This window comes from Microtus ochrogaster, linkage group LG1 (genome assembly GCF_000317375.1).
Source record: "Microtus ochrogaster isolate Prairie Vole_2 linkage group LG1, MicOch1.0, whole genome shotgun sequence".
In the NCBI taxonomy this organism is placed as follows: domain Eukaryota; kingdom Metazoa; phylum Chordata; class Mammalia; order Rodentia; family Cricetidae; genus Microtus; species Microtus ochrogaster.
In genome coordinates this window covers 28,413,600-28,439,729 of record NC_022027.1, presented here as the reverse complement: position 1 = coordinate 28,439,729, position 26,130 = coordinate 28,413,600, and the positions used below count along the sequence as shown (strand labels likewise).

Sequence of the window (26,130 nt, the reverse complement as noted above, 5' to 3'; positions counted from 1 at the left end):
TTCCCTCTATCATTTCTCAAGTCCATCCTCCTACCTCCACATGCCTGTCTTAGCGTGGCCACCCCAGTGTTCCTCCTACCTCCATAGAACATGGGTTCTTCTAGCCTCGCCTCTCTGAAAAACCTCCCCAATCCATCACAGCTTCTTTCTAGATTTCAGGTCTCTACAGACGTTCCAAGATAAACATGGAAATTTAAATATTCAAAGCTCTCATCTACATATAAGAGCTAACATGAGGCATTTGACTTTCTGAGCCTGGCCTACCACTTTTGGTATGTTTTCCAGATCCACCAATTTTCTTATATTTTATAATTTCATTTTCCTTTCCAGCTGAATAAAATCTCATTGTGTGTGGGCCACATTACCATTGTCCATTCATCAGCTGATGGACATTTGGAATCATTTCATTTCCTAGCTCCTGTGACTATAGAAACAATCAATGTGGATGTACACATATTTCTGTAGAATGCCTTAGATACCTTCGGGTACTAGAAGTGGGATATCTGGGTCACATGGTAGTTCTATTTTTCTTTTTCTGAGAAAGTGCCAAGCTGATTTACATAGTGGCTGCCCCCATTTGTGCTCCTCAACAATGTATAAGGGCCCCTGGGTATGCCTTCATGGGCCTGCCGCTGTTGGGGTCAGTGGGCTTCACAGGTGGATAGAGAGCTGATTGTTTTATTCCTTGGAAGTTTGTGCAGCACCTTTGAACACTGTGAGAGCTGGAAGTACCTGTGTATTAAGAGGTAGACACAGAGAACATGGGAACAAGAATGTGTGATGAATTCTTCCAAAAAATTACTGAAGTCATCACAGAGGGGATAGAGGAATTGGTTTTTGATCAGTAAGTAGGATTCTATCTTGGAAAGCAATGAAGAGTTCATGTTACAGGGTGCTGGAGAAGTGGCTCAGTAGTTAAGAGTACTTTTTACTCTTGTGGAGGACTCGGTTTCAGGTTCCAGCACCCATATGGCAGCTCACAATTGTCTGTCACTCCAGGAGGTCCTATCCACTTCTGATCTCTATATGTTCTGCACACATGTTGTATACATACACACACTCAGGCATACACACACACACACACACACACACACACACACACACACAATCAATATTGGAAAAGAATTCATGCTATGGGAGCAGCATGATCATAAATGTAAACATGACTGTCATGTACACTGTCAGGTGTACAGTGTAGTGAAATGAACAAAGCTGATCAAAGCTTCTAAATTATAGATACCTCAGTATGATTTCTGTCCAGTGAGAGCAGTTCTACAGCTACCAGAACATTCCTAGGATGAAGGGAGTGTGTTTCTGCATCACTGTTATCTTTAGTGGTGTGTGCTTAGGGTGTACATGAGCACACATGTGTGCAATGTGGGGAGGCCAGAGGTTGACACTGGGTGTCTTCCTCAATTACTCTCCACTCACTGAGTCTGGAAGCTTCCAATTTAAAAAGTCTGGATGATGAAAGAGCCCCAGGGATCCTGCTGTCTCTGTCTTGTCAACACTGGGATGGCAGGCACACATCACCACACAGCAGCATTACGTGCACTCTGAGGAATCAAACTCAGGTCCTCATGGTTGAATGGAAACCACATCACCGCCAAGCCATCTGCTGGCCCAGCCTCATCTTTCTTTTTATTTCTTCTCATGCTGGTCCTAGTTTAAGGTTCCTCTTGCTGTGAAGAAACACCGTGACCAAAGCAACTCATATAAAGGAAAACATTTCACAAAAGGTGGCTCATTTACAGTTGCTGAGATTCCTTCCATTATCTTCATGGCAGGGAGCATGGCAGCATACAGGCTCACATGGTGCTGGCTGCATCTTGATCAGAAGGCAACAGGAAGTGGACTGAGACACACTGTGTAGTATCCTGAGCATAAGAAACCTCAAAGCCTGCCCCCACAATGACACACTTCCTCCAACAAAGCCACACCTCCTAATAGGGCCACTCCCTATGAGATGATAGAGCCCAGTTATATTCAAACTCCCACACTTGTGAACTTGGGACATACTTTGTAATGATTTTTGGTCCTTCAATAAATGACCTATGAGTGCATTTAAGGAGAAAATATTCTGATTGTCTCGAAAGTTTAGACTAACAGAAAACTTTGCAGTAAATTATAGAAAATATTACACATATCTCCAAACAGCAGCAGAAAAGTTTGGCCACTAACATTCTATTTTATTATGTCTGTGTATGCGGTGTGTGTATGCATGTTTGCATGCATATATTACTATGTGTATGTCCATGTATGGTTAAACACACATATGGAAGCCAAAGGTTGATGCCAGGTTCCTTTCTTGATCCCTTTCCACCTTATATATTGACTCAGAGTCTCTCCCCTGAACCCAGATGTCATTAATTTATCCAGTCTAGCTAGCCAGTTGACAGGGGATCCTGTCCCTTTCTCGCAAGCTCTGGGATCACAGATTCCAAGCCTGCCTGGCACTGGGTTCCTGGAGTCTAATCCAGGTCCTCATGCTAACATGGCAAGTACTTTATCTATTTACCAAGCCCTCTCCCCAGACCCAATGTTACTCTTATATTTTCTCCAAATCATAAAATCTGGATGATGCATCAGCCTTTCTTTCCCTCTCCCGCTTCTCCATCTTCCTTCTTGCTTGCCTTTTATATACTAGCCATCTAATCTCCTCCGACTCTCATTTTGACAGTGTTTTCCAGCACTCTGTGTACTGACAGTCGAGAAAAGAGTTTGGTCATTTTCAAACACTAGATGGCACACCAGTTCTTCTCTGCCCCCTTCTCTTCCTCTTCTCCTTAGCTTTAATTTGGGGAACCAGGACCTAAGGGTCATTGTAAAGGTGGGGGTAACAGGCTCCAGACTGAGTTCCAAGCATGGGTCTGAAGCAGATCTGAGAGGATGCCCATTCTACTACAGTCTCCCCAGCACAAACTGAACTCCTGGTTCTTAGGACCCAAAGAACTGGTTACTGACTGACCAGAGATTTCTGCCTTAGAAAACCCAGGGGTCCCCTTGCCTATTCTTTTTGTTGTTTGTTTGTTTTTGTTTTTCTGAGACAAGGTTTCTCTGTAGCTTTGGAGCCTGTCTTGGAACTTGCTCTGTAGACCAGGTTTGCCTTGAACTCATAGAGATCCTCCTGCCTCTGTCCCACAAATGCTGGGATTAAAAGCATGTGTCACCAACCACCAGGCCCCTTGCCTCTTTTTGCTGACTGTTGTTGATTTTTTAAATCTCAATTCTGCTTTCCAAGTATCATAAATGCGTATATGACTGTGTAATCCTTAAAGACACTGAGAAACTGAACTGCACAGGACTCTGGGACATGCAGGTATTTTTATTTTGTTCTGTCTTGGTAGACCACAAAAGCACATCATAAGTGGAGAGGATCGGATGCTGTGGGCCAAGGGACAATATTGGATGCTGTGGGCCAAGGGAGAGGATTGGATGCTGTGGGTCATTCCCTGTATTTAGCACCCAACAACTGTTTCAAAAATCCTTGTAAATTTACCAAATTTACTTCTGAGGAAAAGTTATGCGAGCAGAGTAGAGTTGTTAAAATGTAACAACAAGAATTAGGGCTGGAAGAAGGAACTCCGTGGTAGAGAACATGTCTGCCGTGTGAGGCCCTAGCTTCTATTCACAACATCAAAGAAGCAATAGCATGTCCCCATCACAGAAAACAAAACAGGATTTGCTCAATGAGCAGCCATTCCCTGAATGTCTACTATGTGCCAAGCACCCTGTCGCTGAGGCAGAGTTCTCTACAAAGCTTACAGTGTAGCTGTGAAGATGGAGAACATGGCGGTTTAGCATATGAGGGAATTATTCCAATGTGTGTACATTGCTGTAGCAGAAAAGGGGGAATGCGGTTAGTTTACTTCGGAGTGAGGAGTCCTTGCATCGGACTCGAGAGATGGCTAGCACCTGCCCAGACTCGGTCCCAGGGGTCACGGGCAAAGGCACAGAGGTGTGGAACGGTGTGGCTCAGTTGAGGAACCACAGCCTGGACACGTTTTCCTCCTCAGGAAAGCTCTGTTGTCGCAGCCCAGCCCCTGACGTGTGAACATAAAAAAGTCTTCTCATTAACAAGTCTTGTTTCTTCTCAGACCTTAACCTCACCATGAAGACAAATATTATCAACACGTGGCAGTCCTTTGTAAGAATCCCCAATGTGATCGTCCCAGCTACTGGACAGGAAATCCGGCGGATGGAAAACGGAGCGTGCAGGTGAAGCTATGCTCCTTCTCACACCTTGTTAATGCAAGAACAGTTTTTGTTTTAACTTATCCAGGCTTGATTTCAATTTAGCTTTGTAATTTGTATTCTTAAAATTCATATTCTATCTAATTTAGTAAATGTATTTATACAAGCGAAGCTTGTCTATTGCGTGAAGAGTGTTATGGAGGGTTGTTTATGGAAGCACCTATAAGGGACTATGGCAAATACTTCTTTGCTTTCCCCGTGGGAAATATAAAACCCAAATAGATGATGTTGCTATACATCAATGTGAAAAGGTATATAGAATATGAAATCTAACAATATAATTTGATAGTATGATTTGAAATAGTTATCCTTAAATGACTAGAATATGTGTATGTGATAGAATTTTCTTTTAATAGAAGGAAAAATATCAGGAAGTGATAGTTCATTCATATGTATAAAATAATCTAAAATTAGGTACTATTGGATAAACATTGACATTAACCAGTGCATCTAACAGTAGCCATGCTGAAGATCTGGAGAGTGTATTCCTAGCAATCACTGGGCACGCACTCTATAAAATAGGTTCCTACCTATTCTAACCATACATGTGCGTGGGTCTGAAGAGGGGTGGAAAGTGAGGGAGTAAGGGCTCACCTGGATGACAGGTGGGCCAGTTAGAACACAAATCCGATTCACCTCTGCTTCCCTTTGATTGGCAGCTCCTTTTCTGACGACGACAATGCCTCTCTGTCTGCAGCAGAGAGTGAGGACTCTTTCTTTAGAAACAGCTCATACAGAAGTCAAGGACCATCCCAGAGGTGAGCAGGGCTGTTTACCTGCTGGAATGCATCTTTTAAATATCACTGAAATGAAAAGTCTCCTATTCCTTCTACGGAGTGGCTTGACACATGCTCTTGTCAATGAGACACTTTGCAAGATCTCCTGAGTACCTTGCTATTTCTGTCCCTTACCTTTGCCCTCTTTTGGAAAGCTGCTGACGTTTAATTATTTATGACCCCCAGGGTTCCCAGTCATAAATATTCCCCATCATGTTCCCTGAAACTAATGCCTGTTCCTCAGAAACTTGCCCCAGTTCCTCCCTTGACCTGAGCTTGCAGGAATAAGGGTCCCAAACAGTGAGATGTTGAGTAGGAGAACTGGGGATGGGAGACAAAGATGAGAAAAAGAGAAGACAAAGAAATAACTGGGACCAGTCGGCATTGCATACACTGATGAGTTATGCTGAGAAGCTTTAAGAAGTATGGCTTTATATATACTGTTCACGGGAAGAAAATGGCCAAGGGCAGCAGAGAGTTAAATCAGTTGATGTTAGCAAAGAGAAAACATCTCAGATACAGATGCCTCAGGACAGATAATCACAGCTCCAGGGAAGAGCTGGGTTCAGAATCTACAATCTTGACTCCTTTGAGGCCCTGGCTCCAGTCTCAGACTGGCCTGGCCTTGCCAAATCTGTTCCTGGACAATGACAGAGAACTAAAGATGCCTTTGTCTTATCATCAGGGCCTCTTAGAAAGTCTTGGGTGTGTCTGGGTCCCCACATTTTCTTAATTTCCTACTTCTTTTGAATTCCTTCTTCAGGGTCCCGGAGCAGCTGCATACAAGAGGGTGGGCTATCATTCTCTAAACTGCTAGATCTGGCAGAGCCTGCTCCCAGGAAATAAAATGTGAGATTAGAAAAGTATAATGACCATACGGAAGTAAAGCAGTCATGTTCAAGTATAGACCCTGAAGCCATTGCAGGTTGAAGGAGTGTGGTAGAGTAGGGTTTCTGATCTTATGCAATGTATTTTATTCTTTGTTATCTTTTTCCCTCTTTTTATTTCTTCCTGTGTCTAACTCTAGCTTTCCACTTATTTCTTTGAAGTATTTATTCCTCCTCTTTCTGTCTTCTCTGACTAGCTGGGGTCTTTTGATGGAAGTCGGTGCCATCCATCTGGGCTCACTCCAGGCCAGAGATGACGCTAATTTTTGGTATGCGCTTAACCAACAGTCAGTCGCTAACCACTTGGGGTCAATGCACTGGCTTCTGGCAAGCTGTGTGTCACAGAAGTTCTGTCCATCTTAAACAGTGACCTGGGCAATGTTATAAAGTGAGCAGGAAACTGTAGTGGTTTGTTTTTTAAGGCAGTTTGCTGACCATGAGCAGAATGGTCATTGTGCTCTCTCTGTGTTTTTCCTCTTCCAGGGAGCAGTACTTGCCAGGCACTATGGCTCTTTTCAATGTTAACAACAGCAGCAACAAAGACCAGTAAGTACATCTACGGAAGAAAATGAAAACAAGTAAAAATAACTAGCAGTATCTGCATTTGAGATAGAGCTAATACTTAGTGCTTGAACTAATTTAACAGAGATGACATTCTGTTATTTTTCTGTTTGCTTTTTCCAGATATATGTTGTTTGTATCTGGAAAATGCATCTGTTCCCTATTAAAATTAACATGTCTATATTTTATTCATTTACTTGAATATGTTTTTTAAAAGGTCCATGTTATATATGCAATTGCCCTTCCATAGGACAGAATGGATGCCAAAGGTCACACAACACTGAACCCATGTACCTTGGGCCACATTCTTCAGGAGACAGCCTCTGAGACAGAGGTCTGTGTGTAGATATTTATGGGATGTGCCCTTTGGCATAACATCTGGAAGGGAATGAGGGTGACAGAATTAACTGGGCAGAAGGAGATGCTGATTTCAGAGAAGAGGTTTGCTCTTATGGGAGTTTTGGCATCCGTATGTGCTTTCAGCTCTGTGTCATCCTCAGGTGACAGAACTGGGCCTTTGCAGTCACAGGGAGTCATCCAATGAGAGCAGCCCCAGGAAACTGGGAGATAAATTTTAGAATGGTAGTGGTTTCCTTGTTCTAGGCCTTCCTTCCGAGGGCAAGGAGAAGCTGGGTTGTCAGCACTCAAGTGTTGGTGTGTGGAGAATGCATACCTGAAACCTATGTGTAATTGTAGCCTCACAACCCAGCTGTGCCCTGCTCAGATGCACTCTTTTAAAGGAAAACTCTGGGCTGCCCTTTCCAAGGCTTCTGGATGTTCTTTTGTCCTGTTCAAGCTTGTAAGAAGAAGGTCAATGGGCTGCAGAAAGATCTCTGACAACTTTCGATGTTTCTGAGGTTTACACAGAAACCCCTTATCTATTTTTATTCCTTCTAGAGCCCTCTCATCATTGTGCAGAATTTCTCCCGGTCTAGGGAAATGCAGACATATAGCTAATCACCATGTCTTCCTTGGGATGTGGCTACTAGACTTGGCCATCCACTATCAAAGATGGGCTGGGGAAATCCAAAAGATGCCATCATGGATCATGTGCCCGTCAGATACTTTTCTGACTTTTCATTGCATAGCAACAAAACTGCCTACCTTTGATGATCAGCATCATAAACTTTCCAGTCTGGTGATTCTTCTCTGCCAATTGGTTTCTTGGAACGAGGAGTCGAAAGTGGCCAGGGACTAGTCATAGATTAATATTTAATAGGACTGTAGATGTTCTCTTTGGCAGAAGTATAGATGCTCTCTCATCAAATGAGGACCTCTAGAGGCACAAAACCTAGATGTGCAGGGTTGGGAAGTGTACTTTCCCTCATTAAGTACCTTAGTTCCTAGACTGATTCATTCTATCCATGTATAGGCATAGAGCACCACCTAATGTCCGACCAGTCTTTTCTCACACACACAGTATCCTAGATTATAGTAACTCATCTTCAAGAAATCTGCACTCTATGGCAACATTTTGGTGGTGCCTTCTGAAGCTCACTCCATACCTGTACCACATCAGACACTTCTGGGTGGAGTAGCATACGATAGGACCATTAGATTCCAAATTCAGTATCTGTGCTGGCTACTTTTATGTCAACTTGACACAAGCTATGGTCAGTAGAGAGGAGGGAGCCTCAGTTGACAGAATGCCTCCATAAGATTGGCCTGTAGGAGCTGGGCAGTGGTGGCGCACTCCTTTAATCCCAGCACTCAGGAGGCAGAGGCAGGCGGATCTCTAGGAGTTCGAGACCAGCCTGGTCTACAAGAGCTAGTTCTGGGACAGGCACCAAAGCTACAGAGAAACCCTGTCTTGAAAAAAAAAAGATTGGCCTGTAGGGTATTTTCTTACTTTGTGATTGATGGGGGAGGGCCAAGTCCTTGTGGGTGGTGTCATTACTGGGCTGGTGGTGCTGGGTTTATAAGAAAGCAGACTGAGCAAACCATGATGAGCAAGCCAGTAAGCAGCATCCCTCCACAGCTTCTGCATCAGATCCTGCATCCAGGTTCTTGCTCTGCTTGAGTTCCTGTCCTGACTTCCTTTGATGATGAATAGTGATGTGGAAGTGTAAGTCAAATAGACCCTTTCCTCCCTCTCTTGCTTTTGGTCATGGTGTTTCATCATAGCAATAGTAACCCTATCCAAGACAGTATCCAACACCACTTTTCTTTTTCTGTAAAGTAGACCTGAAATGATGCTACACAGCAGTCTGTATAGAAGGGTCATGCTTTAGAAACGCCTACACAGTGATACTGGTCAAGTTTGTAGCAAAAAGCAATATATACCACAATATAAATAAGTTAGTATCAAAATATTTGATGTCTTTTCTCTGTTGACAAGGACCCAACACAGTTAATTTGCCATCAAGTGACTACTCTCCTTAGGAACTAAGCATGGGAGTCACATTATAACAGCAGTGCTACCTACATGATCCAAATGCCCTGTAACTAAAGGCAAGATGTTCAACACCAGCTATAGTGAGCAGGAGGCCATGTGTTGTGCCTAAACATGGCCTTTAGTTTTTGTTTCCATGGATGTTTTACTTTTAACTACATTGTGCGAGCATGTAGATGCCACATGGAGGCTGGATTAATCAGCTAGCCGAATCCTTCAGTCTACTTGGTTGTTCCCTTACCTGGGATACAAGGATTTTCGAACGTTGTGCCCACGAATCTATTAGTCTATCTTTTCTCTAGAACTGCTCTGCCTGATCATTCAGTCCTTTTCCCATGTAGGTCCTTAACCAAACAGTTAAGGCATTTGCGAATCTTCAGGTATCCTTAAGTTAACCATACTTTTCCATAGAGAGTAAGCAACTGAATGGTACTTGAAGCTGTGTCACTGGGGAGATCGACTACACCACTGCGTTTCCAAACCACTTGTAGATTGTTTCATAGTATAAACATAGCCTCCTTGGGGTTGCCAACCCAGCCCATCCACGATCTATGCTCCAATAGTTACTCCTAAAAAACCCTTCCTACAGGTAGGCCATGAGGGGTGGGTGTGGATGAAACAGCGGTACGTGACATGGGTTGGCATGATGTGCTTATCCACCTTCTCAGCAACTTACTTCTTCCCTGTGGTTCCTGTTCCGTCTCAGGTCTCCTGCTTGACCATATTCTGGGTTAATGTCCAACCTCATGACCTGATTGAATGACCACAGAGCTTTTTACCACTCATGAAAAAAAATGCTGTCAACAAGATTATTCCCTTGAAAAAGAATTTATGGCATTTTTTTGAGAATCTCAATGTTTTAATTTGAATATATATGTGAACGGTATCAAACACTTAAAGTAAAAAAAAAACATTGCTTTCACATATTAGAATTCTGGAAGTATACTCATTCGGAGATTTATTTATTTTGGCCACCGTTTTAGTTTCCGAGTACCGTGGCAGGACTTTGACTGCATGGCTAAGAATCCTTGCTCAAGGGAAAGGAAAGTAGAAAGAAAAGGGGATTTAATGGTGTGATCATGTGACAGATGCTCTTTTTCTTTAGAGACCCTAAAGAAAAAAAGAAAAAGAAGAAGGAGAAGAAGAGGTAAGCCAGACTTTGCATGAATGGCCCTAAATGTTTTTCTGTCTGTGCGTTATTTGCATACGGTAACAATACATACTCAACTTTTCCAGCAAGGCAGATGATAAGACTGAAAATAAGAAGGACCCAGAGAAGAAAAGGAAGAAGGAGAAGGAAAAAGAGAAGAAAAAGAAGGAGGAGAAAGACAAAGAGAAGAAGGAAGAGTAAGTAGTTTTTACTGGCATTGGAAACAGACACGAGCTGGCAATGAGTTTTAGACGTAGGTAAAATTTCCCAAAGCATAGAGAAAGCTTTGGAGCAAAGAGGCCCAAATAAAGGCAAATGTCCTTAAATAAGAACAAACATTTTGTATAAACTTCTATCAAAAGAGATTAAAAGCTTTCATCTAGGTTCCCTAAAGTTAGTTAGTATGAATTTCCTAATTAAGGATTTTTGCTGTGTTGGGTAATTCTCCCCCACAAGCATCGCTGAGGAAGAACTTCCTCTAGATATTCAGAAAAATGATCATCAGGTACCTAGGAGCTCATGAGTCTGTAAAGACCAAAATAAAAACCTGATAATCTCATCAACACTTTGGATTAGTCTCTACTGCCTGACAAGTATCCCAAAGCCACGATGCTTTCGGCAACAGCACAATCATGGTTGATTGACATACCGTACTTGATATGATAAATGCAAATATGCTTGTTTCTTAATAACTGTCCCCTTTGTTTCTAATTGTGGCTAGGGAGAAGAAAGAAGTGGTGATTATTGATCCTTCAGGAAACACGTACTACAACTGGCTGCTTTGCATCACTTTACCTGTGATGTACAACTGGACAATGATAATTGCAAGGTTTCCATATGTATTTTCTGTAGATATCAGAACGCTTAGAAGTCTACTGCCTACATACTTTGACCTAGGGTGCTTGGGACAATCTTCTCCACTACATATTGGGAAACGTGGCTGAATCATTCTCAATGTGTTCACCTGAGGTCAGGGTGTCTTTGATTCTCAACATGCGTGGACGTACAGTCCTGGGATGGGACGGGGAGGAGAGTAGACGTGTTCTTTTAAACTTCTAATTGTTCAGTCATGGGATTCGGGCACGAGGAGAAACTGTAATTCTTGGTCTATCAATAATAATAATAATAATAATAATAATAATAATAATAATGGAAAACAATGAAAGATCTGGTATCTTTTAGAAACATCTCAGTTGTTCAAGATTAGGAACATTTTTCCCTCAAACTTTTTGGGTGCAGACAGGAAATACAAGCTGTTAGGAATATTTCCTAACGCAAGCTCCCTGCTGATGCAAAATTCTCAATCAAGCCAAATCAAAACATGCCAAATTGAGAAATGTCCTGGTTTAATGGGAGTTCCACACTCTCGGGTGGCCCCAAGGGGTGCGAGTGCGACCACCTGGAGGAAGGAAAAGGGACCTTGTGTTCATCTTTTGGGAACTCATTTAAATACCCTGGGGAGTGGTTCTGACCCCACTTTGCTGGGATTTGGAGTTCAGAGTGCTAACTCTCAGGGTCAGGGGGCTAGGATAAACTCAAGGGGCTGGGGCCTAAGCTCCCAACTTAACACAAGCTTTGTGATCAATGAGGTCCACCCCGTGATATTTGACTTTAGCTTCAAGCTATTTATTATTTTATGCATATATACGGGATATGTGTGTGAGGGTGCACACACACATGTGTGCATATGTGTGTGGAGGTCAGAGGTCAGCCTTGTGTGTCCTCAGGATGCTCTCTATCTTGTGTTTTGAGATAGGGGTTCTCACTGACCGGGAACTTGCCGATATGACTAGACCGGCTGCAGTGAAGCGTGGGGCCATGCTCCTCTCTGCTGCTCCAGAACTAGGAGGACAAGCGTGTGCCAACACAGCAGTCTAGTTGTCGATGTCGCGCTGTTAATGTGGGTTCTGAGGACTGAACGCAGAACCTCATGCGAGCACCTTATCAGTGGAAGGATTGCCAGCTGAAACGGTGTCTTCTTTGTTGTTGTTGGCTTTTGAGACAGGGTTTGGAGATCCTCCTGCTCTGCTTCCCAAGTGCTGGGATTAAAGGCATGAGCCACCATGCCCAGCTAATTCTTACCTAATGTCTATCTATACAAGTCCAACTAGTATTGATGGAAAAGATGTTAGAATTCAGAAATATGAGGAAATGAATCATTCCCATGAAAGGAATGATTTGGAAAAACTGTGATTGACCAAATGCATTCTAAAAACCCATTTAGCCTTAGCATGTTGTATGTCTCATCACAAACAATATACACAAAGCGACTTTCTATTTCTTTTTTTTTTACCGCTTTCTATTTCAATCCGTCTCCATGTCATTTTTTTATGCACGTCTTTCTTTTATAGAGCATGTTTTGATGAACTCCAGTCTGATTACCTAGAATACTGGCTCATTTTTGATTATGTATCAGACATAATCTACGTTGTTGACATGTTCGTACGAACAAGGACAGGTATGTGTGATCTACTTTGGGTCGTTTGAAATTTCTTGCTTTTATCTCTACTATATAATAATGAAATTTCCACACCCAACTGTTCTTCAAAGTAAACTCACAACCTCAGTGGAAAACATGAGTGACGTGTTCCCCCTCGCTGGCTTAGGTCACTCCAACTGATCCAGGAAGATGTTGCTAGGACACCTTAATCTTTTCTAACCTTTATTTTTGTTTTTTTTTTTTTTTTTGTATATGGGTGTTTTGCCTGCATATTTGTCTGTGCACCATGTGCATGCAATACCAGAGAAGGCCAGAAGAGGGTGTCAGATCCCCTAGGGCTGGAGTTACAGGTTGTTGTGAGCTACCATGTGGATGCTTGGGGATTAAACTCAAGTCCTCTGGAAGAGCAGCCAGTACTCTTACCCCCTGAGCCATCTCTCCAGTCCCCTAAGTAACTTTTTGAGTGTGGATTAGTGGTTTTTTCCTTCATTGTCTTAGTTATTGGGTTTATGCCAGGCAGAAGAATAAAGAACAGAAATATTTAGTCAGTCTCTGTGGGTAAAGGGCAATTTCTGCCACATATGGAGATACTTTAAAAGGGCACAAAGAAAAGTGCCACTGCTTTCCAGAAGCCTCTTAATAGAGACTTTACAGGAAATATAAACTTTGTGGTTCACAGTGGTGTATCCTTAAGTAGGGTTTACCATCCCCCACCTCTCTACTTACAGTGTGTTCCGTAAGCATGTGTAAAGTGTACTGTTTTCACACTGCTCCCTTCCCTGACCTCCCCACCCCCCACACGCTACAAATGCTACACAAAGCATAGAAACCTCTAAGGGTCGCTGAGAGCTTGCTCTCTAGAGGTCAGCGCAAGGCTCAGCTGCCGGAGCTTGGCTGTCACTGTAGTAGCCACTGTAGGAGAAACAAACTCCCTTACTGACTCTCTGATCACCAAAGCTGTGGGACCCTTACCCCTTATTCTCAAAGGGGCAAGAAGAAATATTCTAGCAGAATGTTTTCCCAGGAAGATAGTAGCCTTCCCCTCTCCCACCAGGGAAATATTGAGCACAAGGTCACTTTACTTTGCTCAGCCCAGCGAGCCTCCTGGTACAGACTGATAAAGATGGCCTAACTCAAGAATAGTGGCCTTGCTCTAAGAACAAGGAAAAAGCTGACTTAACAAAATGGGAAGGAGCAAAAGTTCTTGTACCTGTGCCAAAGCAGCTTCAAAGATTCTCTTTGTAGTTGTGCCTTTTAAAGCTTACCCCACAGAGGAGATACAACTCCTCCCTCTACCTTATTGTAACAGGGATGGAGATGAGTTCCAAACATGTTTGTATTATGCTGATTACACCTTGCTTACTACAGTCTGGGCCTCTCTGGTAGTCTCTCTGGGGGTCGTAATCTGGCCACAACAAAGCCAATGATCTTTATGGAAGGCTTTTATCGTATAAACACAATAAGTAGCAGAATTAAGTTCCTTTCCAGCACCTCTCCTCCTGGAGAAAGTGGGGGTGGAGGTTAAGAGTCTGTAAATGTCTGTTTCTGGTGACCAGCCCCGTCTAGGAGCCTGCCAGGAGTTGCCTCACAGAACAAAGATACTTTTACCACCAAGAAAGTCAAAGCGCTGGAGCTCTGCATCTGGAGCTGAGGCCATGGTCAAATATCAGAACAAAAGATACCACTAGCATTTTGGTTTCTTGGGAACTCATAAGGTTTTTAACAGTGGTGTGTCAGAAATTGGGGACAGGAACCAAATATGCAATTTATAATAATGCTGCAGAATATGAATGTGATTCATTAGAGAAATGATTTTACCTGTGTAGCTAAAATCATATATCAAACGACCAATCCATCATTCTATCTACCTACCTACTTACCTATCTGTCTATATATTACACTAGAAAGTGTCATTTTTCTATTTCTACAACAGACTCTTCTATAATGACATGTAGGTTTGGTCATAGGGGTCATTCTACAACTAAAGATATATTTATTGAAAAGTATTCTTATTTTGTCCTAAACACAGCTGATTAAGAATTGCTGGACAGCTCCAAAGCCACAGAGAAACCCTGTCTCGAAAAACCAAAAAAAAAAAAAAAAAAAAAAAAAAAAAAAAAAAAAAAAAAAAAAATTGCTGTAAAGGGACTGGAGAGATGGTTCAGTGGTTAAGAGCAGTGGCTGCTCTTCCAGAGGACGTGGGTTCAATTCCTAGCACCCACATGGTAGCTCACAACTGTCTAGGACTCCAGTTTCAGGGGATCTGACACCTTCTACCAACAAACATAAAGTTAGATAAATTATTTTTTAAAAAAAGAGTTTCTATAGAAAAAAATCACAGTGGCATAGCAAGCAGAAACGGCCTGTCTTTTCTCTCTTCTACTGTAGGTTATCTGGAACAAGGCTTGCTGGTGAAAGACAAAGTGAAACTCATAGAGAAGTATAAAGCGAACTTGCAGTTTAAACTTGACGTTCTGTCAATGATACCCACTGATCTGCTGTATTTCAAGATGGGGTGGAACTATCCAGAAATTAGGTTAAACCGGCTGTTAAGGATCTCTCGAATGTTTGAGTTCTTTCAGCGCACAGAGACAAGGACCAACTATCCAAACATCTTTAGGATTTCTAACCTTGTCATGTACATTGTCATTATTATCCACTGGAACGCGTGTGTGTACTACTCCATCTCGAAGGCTATTGGATTTGGGAATGACACATGGGTCTACCCCGACGTGAATGATCCCGAATTTGGCCGCTTGGCTCGAAAATATGTCTACAGCCTTTATTGGTCTACTCTGACTTTGACAACCATCGGCGAAACTCCGCCTCCTGTGCTGGATTCTGAGTATGTCTTTGTGGTGGTTGACTTCTTAATCGGAGTTTTAATTTTTGCCACCATTGTCGGTAACATAGGTTCCATGATTTCCAATATGAATGCAGCCAGGGCGGAATTTCAAGCAAGAGTTGATGCTATCAAGCAATACATGAATTTCCGAAATGTGAGCAAAGATATGGAAAAGAGGGTTATTAAATGGTTCGACTACCTCTGGACCAACAAAAAAACAGTTGATGAGAAAGAAGTCTTGAAATACCTACCTGACAAACTAAGGGCAGAGATCGCCATCAACGTCCACTTAGACACGTTAAAAAAGGTCCGCATCTTTGCAGACTGTGAAGCTGGTCTGCTGGTGGAGCTGGTGCTGAAGCTACAGCCCCAGGTGTACAGTCCTGGCGATTACATATGCAAGAAAGGGGACATCGGGCGAGAGATGTACATCATCAAAGAAGGCAAACTTGCTGTGGTGGCCGATGACGGAATCACCCAGTTTGTCGTGTTGAGTGATGGCAGCTACTTCGGTGAGATCAGCATTCTCAATATCAAAGGCAGCAAGGCTGGCAACCGAAGAACAGCCAATATTAAAAGCATTGGCTACTCAGACCTGTTCTGCCTCTCGAAAGATGACCTCATGGAAGCGCTTACGGAGTACCCAGATGCCAAAACTATGCTGGAAGAGAAAGGAAGGCAGATCTTAATGAAAGATGGTCTACTGGATTTAAACATCGCAAATCTGGGCAGTGACCCCAAAGACCTGGAAGAGAAGGTCACACGTATGGAAGGCTCAGTTGACCTCCTGCAAACCCGATTTGCCCGCATCTTGGCTGAATACGAGTCTATGCAGCAGAAACTTAAGAAAAGGTTAACCAAGGTCGAGAGATTTCTGAAACCACTTATCGAAACAGAATTTTCAGCTCTCGAGGAGCCTGGAGGAGAAAGTGAGCACACAGAGTCTGCATGGGACTGAAAAGCTGGACATCATCAACAGAAGCATGCATCCCATAATCTTCATGAGCACTTGGCCAGAGACAACTACCCATTGGAAGAAAGAAGATTCATCTGGGAAATGTTTCTATGGGAAAAATGTGTGTGGCTGGATGGCATAAATCCATTGTGCAATACTACAATTAAAGACTCATCTAACCCCGGGATTTTTCATAGTGGGTCGGGTGCAAGGACATGGACTGATTACTATGTGTATCAGGATATGCTCCCCCCCCCCACAGATACCCCTTTTCTGTAATAATCTTTGTAAAAGTGAATCAGTATTTCACACTTTCAAGTCACTTGCATTGTGGAGGAGTCTGTTCAGTGTGACTGTGCACACTGTGTTTGAAATACAGTTTTATGAAGAATTAGGATGCAATAAAATGAAACTGATTACAAAACCAGAGTAAATATGACTTATCGGTGACTAAGTAGGGAATAATAGCATCTTGTAGACTTCAGGCCACTTGAAGGATACTTGCCTTTGTGATAAGTCTGGAAGGGTGATTGAGGGACACTTCTTACTGATGGAAGCATAATAAATCGGATTTTATGACGAGAAAATATATGTGCACATGAGTATTCCAGTGTTTATTCACATCACAAGATGATGTAGGAATCCTTTAATGTTACATTTAAGGAGTTCTCGGAGTAATTAAGGCTTGACATCAGAGACTTCTTCCTTTCCTGTCTGAGTTTTTATTTCACTTCCTCCAAACTCATGCTGATGCTTACCTTGGACTGCTGATGGGTGTTTGGTCAGAAGCCTGAGGTAAGGAATTCTGCAATTCCTTTCTTCCTCTTCTAGGGAGAGGGCTCTGGTGGGTTAAGATGCTGTTGATGGTTCAGGTTAGACCAATGAAAAGATGCCAATGCAGAGGTTCAAGACTGGGCTCCAGCTTCAACTGGGAGTTAAAAGGCAGGAATAGCTCTCAGGTGGTGCCCTGGCGGGTTCCAGGGTCCCCTCTCCTATGTGCTGCAGCCGAGGAGCTAGTTCTCTTACTCTCCTGATCCCAGGCCCAGCTCTCTCCCCTGCCACCCGTAGCAAGGGGTGGGGGAGAGGATGTCTTTCCCTCACCCGGGCAACCACAAGGAAGATGAAGGGGACGGGGTCAGGTCTTCTACTCTCATGCCTTCAGGGTTGGCGTGCCTGAGTCACTACCAACAGGTTCAGCTCTAGTGCTGAACTGCCCTGACGGGATGCAGGGCTTGTTTTCCCACGCGCTGCAGCCAGTGAGGGGCATGCAGGTGAGCCAATCCTGAGGGTGAGAACAGGAGAGCTGACCCCGCCTCCCCCCCAGTATGCCTCCTACCACAATTGGGATAGAGGGCTCTGCACTTGGCCTGAGCAAAACAGTAGAGTCGGCCCTGGTGGTGTGAGTGTTAGTGAGCTGGACAGAGGGACTGATAGCAGAACAGGCTGTATCGGATGATTGGCCCAGGTGATGAGAGAGAGAGAGAGAGAGAGAGAGAGAGAGAGAGAGAGAGAGAGAGAGAGGTGGCAGAGGGGTGAAAATAGGGGAAAGCTGGTAGGCTGACCAGCTGACACCCAGGTCCAGGGCTGTGAGTTGGCTCACCCCAACCGCACCTCATCTATGAACTGTCAGAGCACGAGAAAGGGACAAACCTACAGACCCAAAACTGTAAGATATTCACAACAAGCAAAGTCCATGGGGAGTCCTATTGAGAACTCCTTATAGAAAATGTGACAGAGGATGGAAACCTCAAATCAGACAGGTGACCCATGGCCATGAACTCTTCAAATGAAGATGAAAGGACCTAAGGGTAAAATGTGTGTGGGAATCCCTGGGTTTTCCTGGAAAGTGTGTGACCACAGCTGCCACAAAGAGATTCTTTTTTTTTTCTTTTTTTCTTTCTTCTTTCTTTCGCTTTGTTTGTTTGTTTGTTTTTTGCTTTTCTTTTGAAATTTGTTTTACTTCAGGGGGATGCTGGGGGAGTGGGGAGATGGGTGGGATGGGATATGTGATGTGAAGGGGGAGTGGGGAGATGGGTGGGATCGGGATATGTGATGTGAAAGCCACAAAAATCAAGAAAAGTTAATAAAATATATGTTTAAAAAAAAGACAGGATACATGGCTTTGGGAATACCTGTGCCAAGAACCTGAGTACACTGGAGGCTAAAGCAAGACCTCACCTCTTAGCTACACAGAAACCAGTCCTATCTAGACATCAACTGGTTGTCCAGGGTGAGCATCTTTAACGTGTTAGGACAAGGACAGACATGACACCAGGATGGACGAGTTTGGGACGAGAGAGGGAGCTAAGGTGGAAGTTTGCAGGTAAATTCTGTGACTTGAAGATGACAGATACTGGTGAGTGCTTTCCATGTCCAAGCTCTTTTATGTGATACTCCCAGGAAGAGACAGTTTCGATGCATTAAGAAATCCCAAAGCCCGAAGTTGCAGGTTTTTCCATTCAGAAATTATCTAGCGCCTAATTCATTCCTATTATACTGGCTAGTTTCATGTCAACTCGACACAGCTAGAGTAGAATCATTGGGAAGAAGAAACTTCAGCTGAGAAAATGCCCCTATCAGGTTGGCCTGTGAACAAGCTTTGGGGCATTTTCTTGATCGATAACTGATGTGGGAGGGCTCAGATCACTGTGAGTGGTGTCGCTCCTGAGCTGATGGTGCTGGGGTGTCTAGGCAAGCAGATGGAGCAAGCCAGGAGGAGCATGTCAGTACACAGCATTCCTCTATGGCTTCTGCCCCACTTTCTGCCTCCAGGTTCCTGCCCAGAGTTCTTGTCCTGGCTTCCATCAGTGATGGACTTAACAAGTTGTAAGGTGAAATAACCCTACCCCACCTTCAATCTGTGAACAGTCATGCTGTTTTGTCACAGCAATAGAAAGTAACTAAAATGGCTTATTAGTTACTTTCTATTGCCGTGATGAAACAGCATGACTGTGGGGTGTGTAGGAAGTCCTGAGTGAGTGTATAAGGAACAGATGAAATCCCGAGTAAATGTGTGCTGTTGACATAAGCATGGCCATGTCAAGGGCAACATCAGCTCACAATCATGGGATTGGCAAAACCTTCCATGGAGCAGACTCATGGGAAAGGCAAAACCTTCCATGGGGCAGACTCAGGGAAACGGCAAGGCCTTCCCCTGGTGGATGCTGAGAGTCTAGACTGAAAATGAGACCACAGCTTCCTCCTAGGAGATGTTTACAGCCTAAAGCTGATCCCCTGCAGAGATTTGCTACTATATTAATCCAAGTGCTGTTTTCTTGCAGAGAGTTGTCTATCATTATGAAGTAATTGAAACTCCCTGTCTTAGGGTTTTATTGCAGTGAAGAGACACCACTATCATGGCAACTCTTACAAAGGAAAACATTTAACTAGGGGCTGGCTTACAGTTCAGAGGTTTAGTCCATTGTCACCATGGCGGGAATCACAGTACAGATGCAGACGTAGTGTTGGAGAAGGAGCTAAGAGTTCTACCTTCAGATTGGCAGGCAGTAGGAAGAGAGAGACACTGGGCCTGGCTTGAGCTTCTGAAACCTAGAAGTCCACTACCAGTGATGCACTTCCTCCAACAAGGTCACACTTCCTAACAGTGCCCCTATGATCCTATGGGGCCATTTTCATTCCAATCACCACACTTGCAGAAGGCTATTTTCTTAGTGTGTCAAAAATGTCTGGTCTTCTGGCAGGGCTTAAAAGTTTGTATTTATGCCAGGTAGTGGTGCAGTACTCGGGAGATAGAGGCATATTTTTTGATCAATCCAGTTGTAATTTCACAATGCCCAAAGAGCATAATGTATGCAAAGCGAGCAAAGACATGTACCACAATAAAATAATTTGAAATTGGCTGCTATTGCACTTATTTTTATTAGGTTAGCTGACCAGCAAGCTCTGATGATCCACTTGTCTCTCCTCTCCAGTGCTGAGATTGCGCACATGTCCTCCTGAGCCTAACTTTTTAAAATTCGGTACTAGAGATCAAAGTCAGGTTCACATTTTTCATGGCAAGCACTTTATCCACTGAGCAAGCACTCTAGCTCCTCCTCTTTTAAAAAACACACAAGAGAAACGGTCATTTGTGAGGAGATAATGCTGTTTATTCAAGTTTAGGAAAATCCTATACACCTAACAGCTGCACAATGGAAATCCCCCCAGGCAGGTAGGAAATTACCAGGCCCAAGATGGAGTAAACAATGGCCCTGTAGCTAACAGCCAAGGGGGCAGAGAGAGCCCAGGAACAAACAGGATGTTTAGCCGGAAATTGCAACAAGAAGTCTGTGGAACGGATGCTTAAAAGAAATCCCACACTAGCTCAGAATTGAGAAATAGATGGTTATTTATTTAGGGGTAAACTTACAAATCAGAATCCTCTGCTGGTACGGACATCGGAAACCGAAATCTGCAACCAGAACAGAGAGAGGCCAGAAAAGTGGCTGGTCGCATGCTCTGCATCAGCTAAGTGGGTGGGTTACCACTAGCTGTAAGACTTCCTACAGCACCTACCTCCCCTTTTGTTTAAATAAGAGTTATAAGCCTAATACAAAATTATATACAATAATAACAAATATAGTCAATAATTATCCTATTCTAACTAGTTTAAGTCTTGGTCAAGTAATTACAACTATCTAGTCTTCAACCCCATTGACGATTCGAGAAGGGAAATTAATAATAATAATAATAATAATAATAATAATAATAATAATAATAATAATAAGCAGGAAGTGCAATCAAGCAACTTCCAAAATGTAACTGTCCTTAAGATGAACCCCGGGAGGAGGGGTAGACCTGTGGGCCCTACAATGTATAAATACATGTATGCAAACGCAACATATATGTGTAAATATTTTGTACACTACTGGACACATTAAACGGCATCTGAGTATTAGATGTTTATGACAAATGCTGGGAAATTAATTTGGACGGTAATTTAATGATTGTATAATTCCAAATACAAGCCAAAATTCTGCTCGGTCCTAGACAGACCACTAAACGCATTTCTGTAATCTATACCTGTTATTGTATACTCAGTGTGGCCTAAAGATTAGCTCTTGGCTCTCAGTTATTTTCCTGAAGGAAACATACTCGAGGGAGCTGTCGTGAAGGTAAAATAAAACGACTCCAGGGGAAAGCTTGGGAAGCTATAAAAAGAGGTAATAATAGGGGTTGGATTTCTTTGGGAACTCAGAAGGGAGCTTTCTCAACTCAAGCCATTTTCCTACAAGGCTCCAGTAGCTTTCCTGACCCAGTTTCCCACGGCGACCACAGTATTTTCTTTGTAAGAACATTCCAGAGAATGTTCCCGCCACCTGCAAGCAGCAAGATGCGGCGAAGACGGCTTCAGGTCAGCTGAGTGCTCTCTGAATGAATCCTGATACCCGCGGATTTCGGGAGAGCGTTTGCGAATGGATGGGTTTGGAGCATGCTCTTGGCGCGCTCACCAGCGAAGGTGTTCGTCTTTCACGAGCCCCAGAGCACGCTGGGAAATATAGTTCCCCAAGGCTGGGAAGAATCCCGTGGGCGCACGCGCACCAAGAATGCCTTAGCTGCTTCCGGACATTGAAGCGGCCACACTGCCACGGAGTCTGCGGTCCGCGGGCGGTGGCTTCTGGGAGTTGTAGTCGTTGGCGGGGAGCGCCGTCGGTAAGGAGACGTAGCTTTCGGCTCGGTTCACAGAGCAGTTGGTTCCCGGCTGCGGCCGCACGGTCAGTCCTCGCTTCTCTGCCCGCCGCAGTTCTCCTGAGCCTGAGGAGGAGTTCCGGTGATCCGGCGCTTCCTGTCCCGGCTGGGGGTGGGGGGGTCCTCGTGACTCCGCGGTTCATTTCTGCCCCCAGCCCTCTCCCTCCTCACCCGTCGCTGCAGCTCGGGTTCGGCGGGGACTCGCCCTCGGGAGACACAGGGCCGCGACCTCCCCAGACCAGGTCTCCGTGTCGCGGCGTCCGTCTGCACCCAGGCTCGACCTGGCGGTTCCTCGGCAGCCACCGCAGCCTCGGACTCCCGGCTCAAGCTCCTTCCCCTTTATCTCTCCTCTGCAGGGATGGAGGCTTCCTGGCGCCAGGTGGCCGCTGGCCGAGGCCGAGCCCGAGGGCGGGCCGCCGCAGTCCCCTCCTCGGGAAATGGAGACCCTCTCTGCGGCGCTGGAGGAGGGCGAGTCAAAGGGTCCGGGAGCGCGGTGCCCTCGGGCCCCAGTCCCGGCGGAGCAGCGACCCTGCCCTCTGCAGGTCGTCTGCAGCGCTCAGCGGGAGGCGAAGCCATGCAGATCCTGGGGACCAGCGGTGAGGATGGCTCGGGTCCCTAGCCCTACCAAGCTCCCCAGGCGCTTACCAACTTAGCCGTGGCTCCCAGTGCCCTAGTGGTATCAGTCACTTAAACAAAACAAAACAAAACAAACTTCTCAGGGAGTTTAGTATCGGGACCTTCTCAGAACAGGCAGATTTCCATCTCATCTCTTTCATCTTCATTTTAATTGGTATTGCCTTTGTTTTTTTTCTCCGGCCAGGCTCTTCCAATCACTAGTTTTTTACCTACCTGAATCCTCTAGACCTTAAGTTTTAAATGGTGTCCAGTTCATCTGGTCTGTTTGGTCAACGCACTGCTTGTTTACCGGTAAATTGATCGCCAGTGTTTGCTTTCTCTGAAAATCTAAAACGTGTAACTTTTGTTGTTGTAAAGCAAGATCTTGTGCCTTCGCATGTTTGTGTATGGTAACAGCAAGCTGCGCTAAGGTCTCCGGTTCCCAGGCGGGGTTGGGACCTCCAGCCTACACACTAACACTACTTTGAAGAGCAGGCGTCGATAGCCATGTTTACCAGGCCACCTGACCTCTTTGACAAGCGCCTTGGTTGTTGGCAGTGTTTCCGACTGATTCCTGTTCATAAATTTCAGGTGTTTCCTCGGGTGTATCTAGTGTTGCTGCCGTGGATTTGTTAATAGCCTTGGTCCAAGATCTTGATTTAGTGGAGTGTTGAGAGCAATTACATGTAACTCTGCATGAAAAAAAATGGAATGATTCCTGAAATCATTTTGTGTTTGGAATGTAGTTTTCAGAAGACTTTTAACTTTTTTTTTTTTTTATTTCTGAAATCATAATATAATCGCTTCATTTCTCCTTTCCCTTTAGGAGCAAAGTCGAGCCTCTCAGTGGGGTTTCTCTTAGTGTAACTTGAAACTTAGTGTTGATTTTCCTTGCAGTTGGCCAGTTTACCAAGGTGAAGTGTACAGCTTGGAGATCCGTGAGCAGATTTATAAGCTGGCTTGGAATTTGTGGGTAGCAGGAAAGCAAGCATTCTCTAGGGGAACAGCTGACATTTGACTGGAAGGAATGATGTGTGAGAAGACTGCTTGGTCACCTTGTGTGTGACTTCCCTCCAGATGGTGTTACCTAATTTATGGCAACATATACTTACCAGAGTCTTAAGTGTTTCTTTTATTAGCCCCCCTCCCCCATTGATGGCCTCCTCCTTATTTTGCCACTTATGTCTTACAGCCTAGTTCTCAAAGATTCCTGATTTAAGCGCGTATTCATTTTTTTCCATTTTTACTCCAAACAGTCTGGTGTGGTTAATAATCACCAACCAAGTGAGCTACAGTAAGAAAAGGGAAACATTTCCTGAGGGAAACTAGAGGTGTACTATTAAGTACAAATAGACCACCTTAGGAGATTTACTCTGAGGGTGGCTCGCCAGCCTACTATAGGAAGTTTTTAGTTAGTGACTTAGAAAAGTAAATTTAAAACCTCTTAATATGAGCATCCATTCAGCTTGTGAGTCTTTTCTGAAAGCACCATTGCCTGCTACAGAGCATAGAACTTGTTAGCGAAAGCACAATTCCCAGGACCCTTAATCTCAGGAAGTTGGAAGTCTCATTGCAGACACGTGTTGGGAAGTTATCTGGCTCGTTCTGTATTGTTGTAATGAAGTAACAGTGAGGAGTACGGAGAGTGCTCTAGAAAGGACTAGAAATGAGAAGCTCTGGCTCCAGTGTTGTTTAAGACCTCCTTTCTGGACAGTAGAAGAACAATTCAGTCCTCTTTAACTTTTTCTGGAGTGAAATTGTTAGAAGCATGTTTTTTCTGTTAACGTTGTGTGTGACCACCAGAAATGTTGTTCACCTTGAAGGCTGGAAGATTTTTGGAGCTTTCTAGGAAAGCAGTTAATAAATACAGTAGATAGATCATGGATATTTTCTGTGCAAAGGCACTGTGGGCCGGACTGGGTTCTGAGACTGTGGTTTGAAGAAGCACTACCTCCTGTCACTCTTGCGTGCCTCCACTAAGTATGTTCCCCAATTTTTTAAAAATCATGTATAATGTATTTTAGTGATTTTTATTATTTTCTTATTTTTGAGACAGTATTTTACTATGTAGCTAGCAGTGGCTGACCTTGAACTCAGGGATCTACCTACTTTGGTCTCTTAAGTGCTAGGATAAAAGATGTGATGTGTGTTGCCACACCTGGCTTCTACAACTTTTTTTTTTAAATTGATGGGGGTTTTTTTTTTGTTTTTGTTTTTTTTTTTTTTTTTTTTTTTAATGGGACAGAGTCTCTATATTATGTAACTTTGGCTGTCCTAAAACTCTCTGTGCAGACCAGGCTGGTCTCAAACTCACCTGACTGCCTCTTGAGTGCTGGGATTAAAGGTGCTTGCTACCACGCCTGACTTACGTAGTATATTTGAATATCTCATTTCCGTTTAAATTTTTTGCTGGTATTTTTATGTTGAGACTAATGAGCTGTTCTGCAGTACTACTTTTAAAACTTCTCAATAGTTTGTCTCTGTAGTTCTGGCTCTTGATTACTTTGGTAGGATTCTTTAAAGTTAGTGTTTGTCATGTGGTTTTCTTTGGTCCTGTGGTAAGAGATTAGATTTTTTTTCTCAGATTGTAAGGAGATAGGCTGTTCTAAACTGATATAATAGTTAAATAAACTGGTGCTCACTGGTCTGAACACTAAAGGTGTCATCTCCATCATGCCTTGCTTTGGGAAGACACCAATTGATTGGCAGAAATGAAACCTTTCTCTTTCTGCTTTGCAAGCAGAGCTGATGTCTCAGAGGAAATTTGAGGAGATCAAGAAGGCCAATCAAGCTGCAGCCAGGAAGCTTGTGGAAGAGCACTGCAGCTCCTCTGAAGAGGAAGGGGATGAAGACTTGGAAGGAAAGCAGGGGAAAATCGTCGCTAATACATTCATCTCATACACTACTCACACAGGTATTAGCTTATCACTTTTGATCTTTTTGCTATAAGTAGAAGTATATTTCTGATATTGTTTAGATATAACTTAAATTACTATAGAATAGTTTTTCAATGTGGATATCTTCTGAAGTTGAGTACATTTTGCTATTTAAATTATGTGTTGTTAATACTAATGTTTGTATAAAGTAGATATATGGCAAGTGCTCTTTATAACTCTTAGAGAAACAGGCGGGGGAGTTACTATGATTCTCTTAGGCTGCAGGACTGTGGGGTGACCCCTTTGAGTGTAGTCTTCATTTTCTTCTTAATCATGTTAAAATTGCCTTAAAGTCCATTTTGTTTCTTGGCTTTATTACTGGAGTTTTATATCTTATATTTGATTTTCATGCTATTTTATTTTTAAATTAAATCTTTAAAGGTCTGACATGCATATTCATTATCTGTTGTATGTTTGAGTTATACTTGAAGCATCCCCCTCCCTCTTTTTATTTAATATGAGAGAGTACCATAGTGATCCTGGCATATATACTTACTATTATCAAGTTATTAAAATAGATATTTCAAGATCAATAGCTTTACTCTTAAACTTTCCAAATTTTATACTTAAGTCCTTGGAAACATCTCTCAATATTTTATATTTTATGATATCTATGTAGCTTTTTTTTTTT

The 26,130-nt window shown here is 43.4% G+C and overlaps 2 protein-coding genes across 3 annotated transcripts in view; both read left to right on the top strand.

The window, feature by feature from the left end:
- The first annotated feature begins 4,099 nt into the window (after nt 1–4,099).
- Nucleotides 4,100–16,263, top strand: Cnga1 (cyclic nucleotide gated channel alpha 1). The gene is made up of 8 exons (XM_026785366.1): nt 4,100–4,218; nt 4,914–5,012; nt 6,401–6,463; nt 9,976–10,017; nt 10,107–10,217; nt 10,742–10,849; nt 12,372–12,478; nt 14,849–16,263. The coding sequence occupies exons 1-8, from the start codon at nt 4,112–4,114 to the stop codon at nt 16,261–16,263; spliced, it is 2,052 nt and encodes a 683-aa protein (XP_026641167.1). The 5' UTR covers nt 4,100–4,111.
- A 5,524-nt stretch (nt 16,264–21,787) lies between these two features.
- Nucleotides 21,788–26,130, top strand: part of Nfxl1 (nuclear transcription factor, X-box binding like 1) — a 39,970-nt gene continuing 35,627 nt past the window's right edge. The window contains exons 1-3 of one of the 2 annotated variants that reach the window (XM_005359326.3): nt 21,788–21,974; nt 22,305–22,544; nt 25,307–25,477. In XM_005359326.3, coding sequence (XP_005359383.1) covers nt 22,307–22,544; nt 25,307–25,477 — 409 coding nt within the window. In that variant the 5' untranslated portion in view covers nt 21,788–21,974; nt 22,305–22,306. Of the gene's footprint in view, nt 22,191–22,304; nt 22,545–25,306; nt 25,478–26,130 lie in introns of both variants that reach the window. The other variant, XM_026785251.1, reaches the window with a different exon arrangement.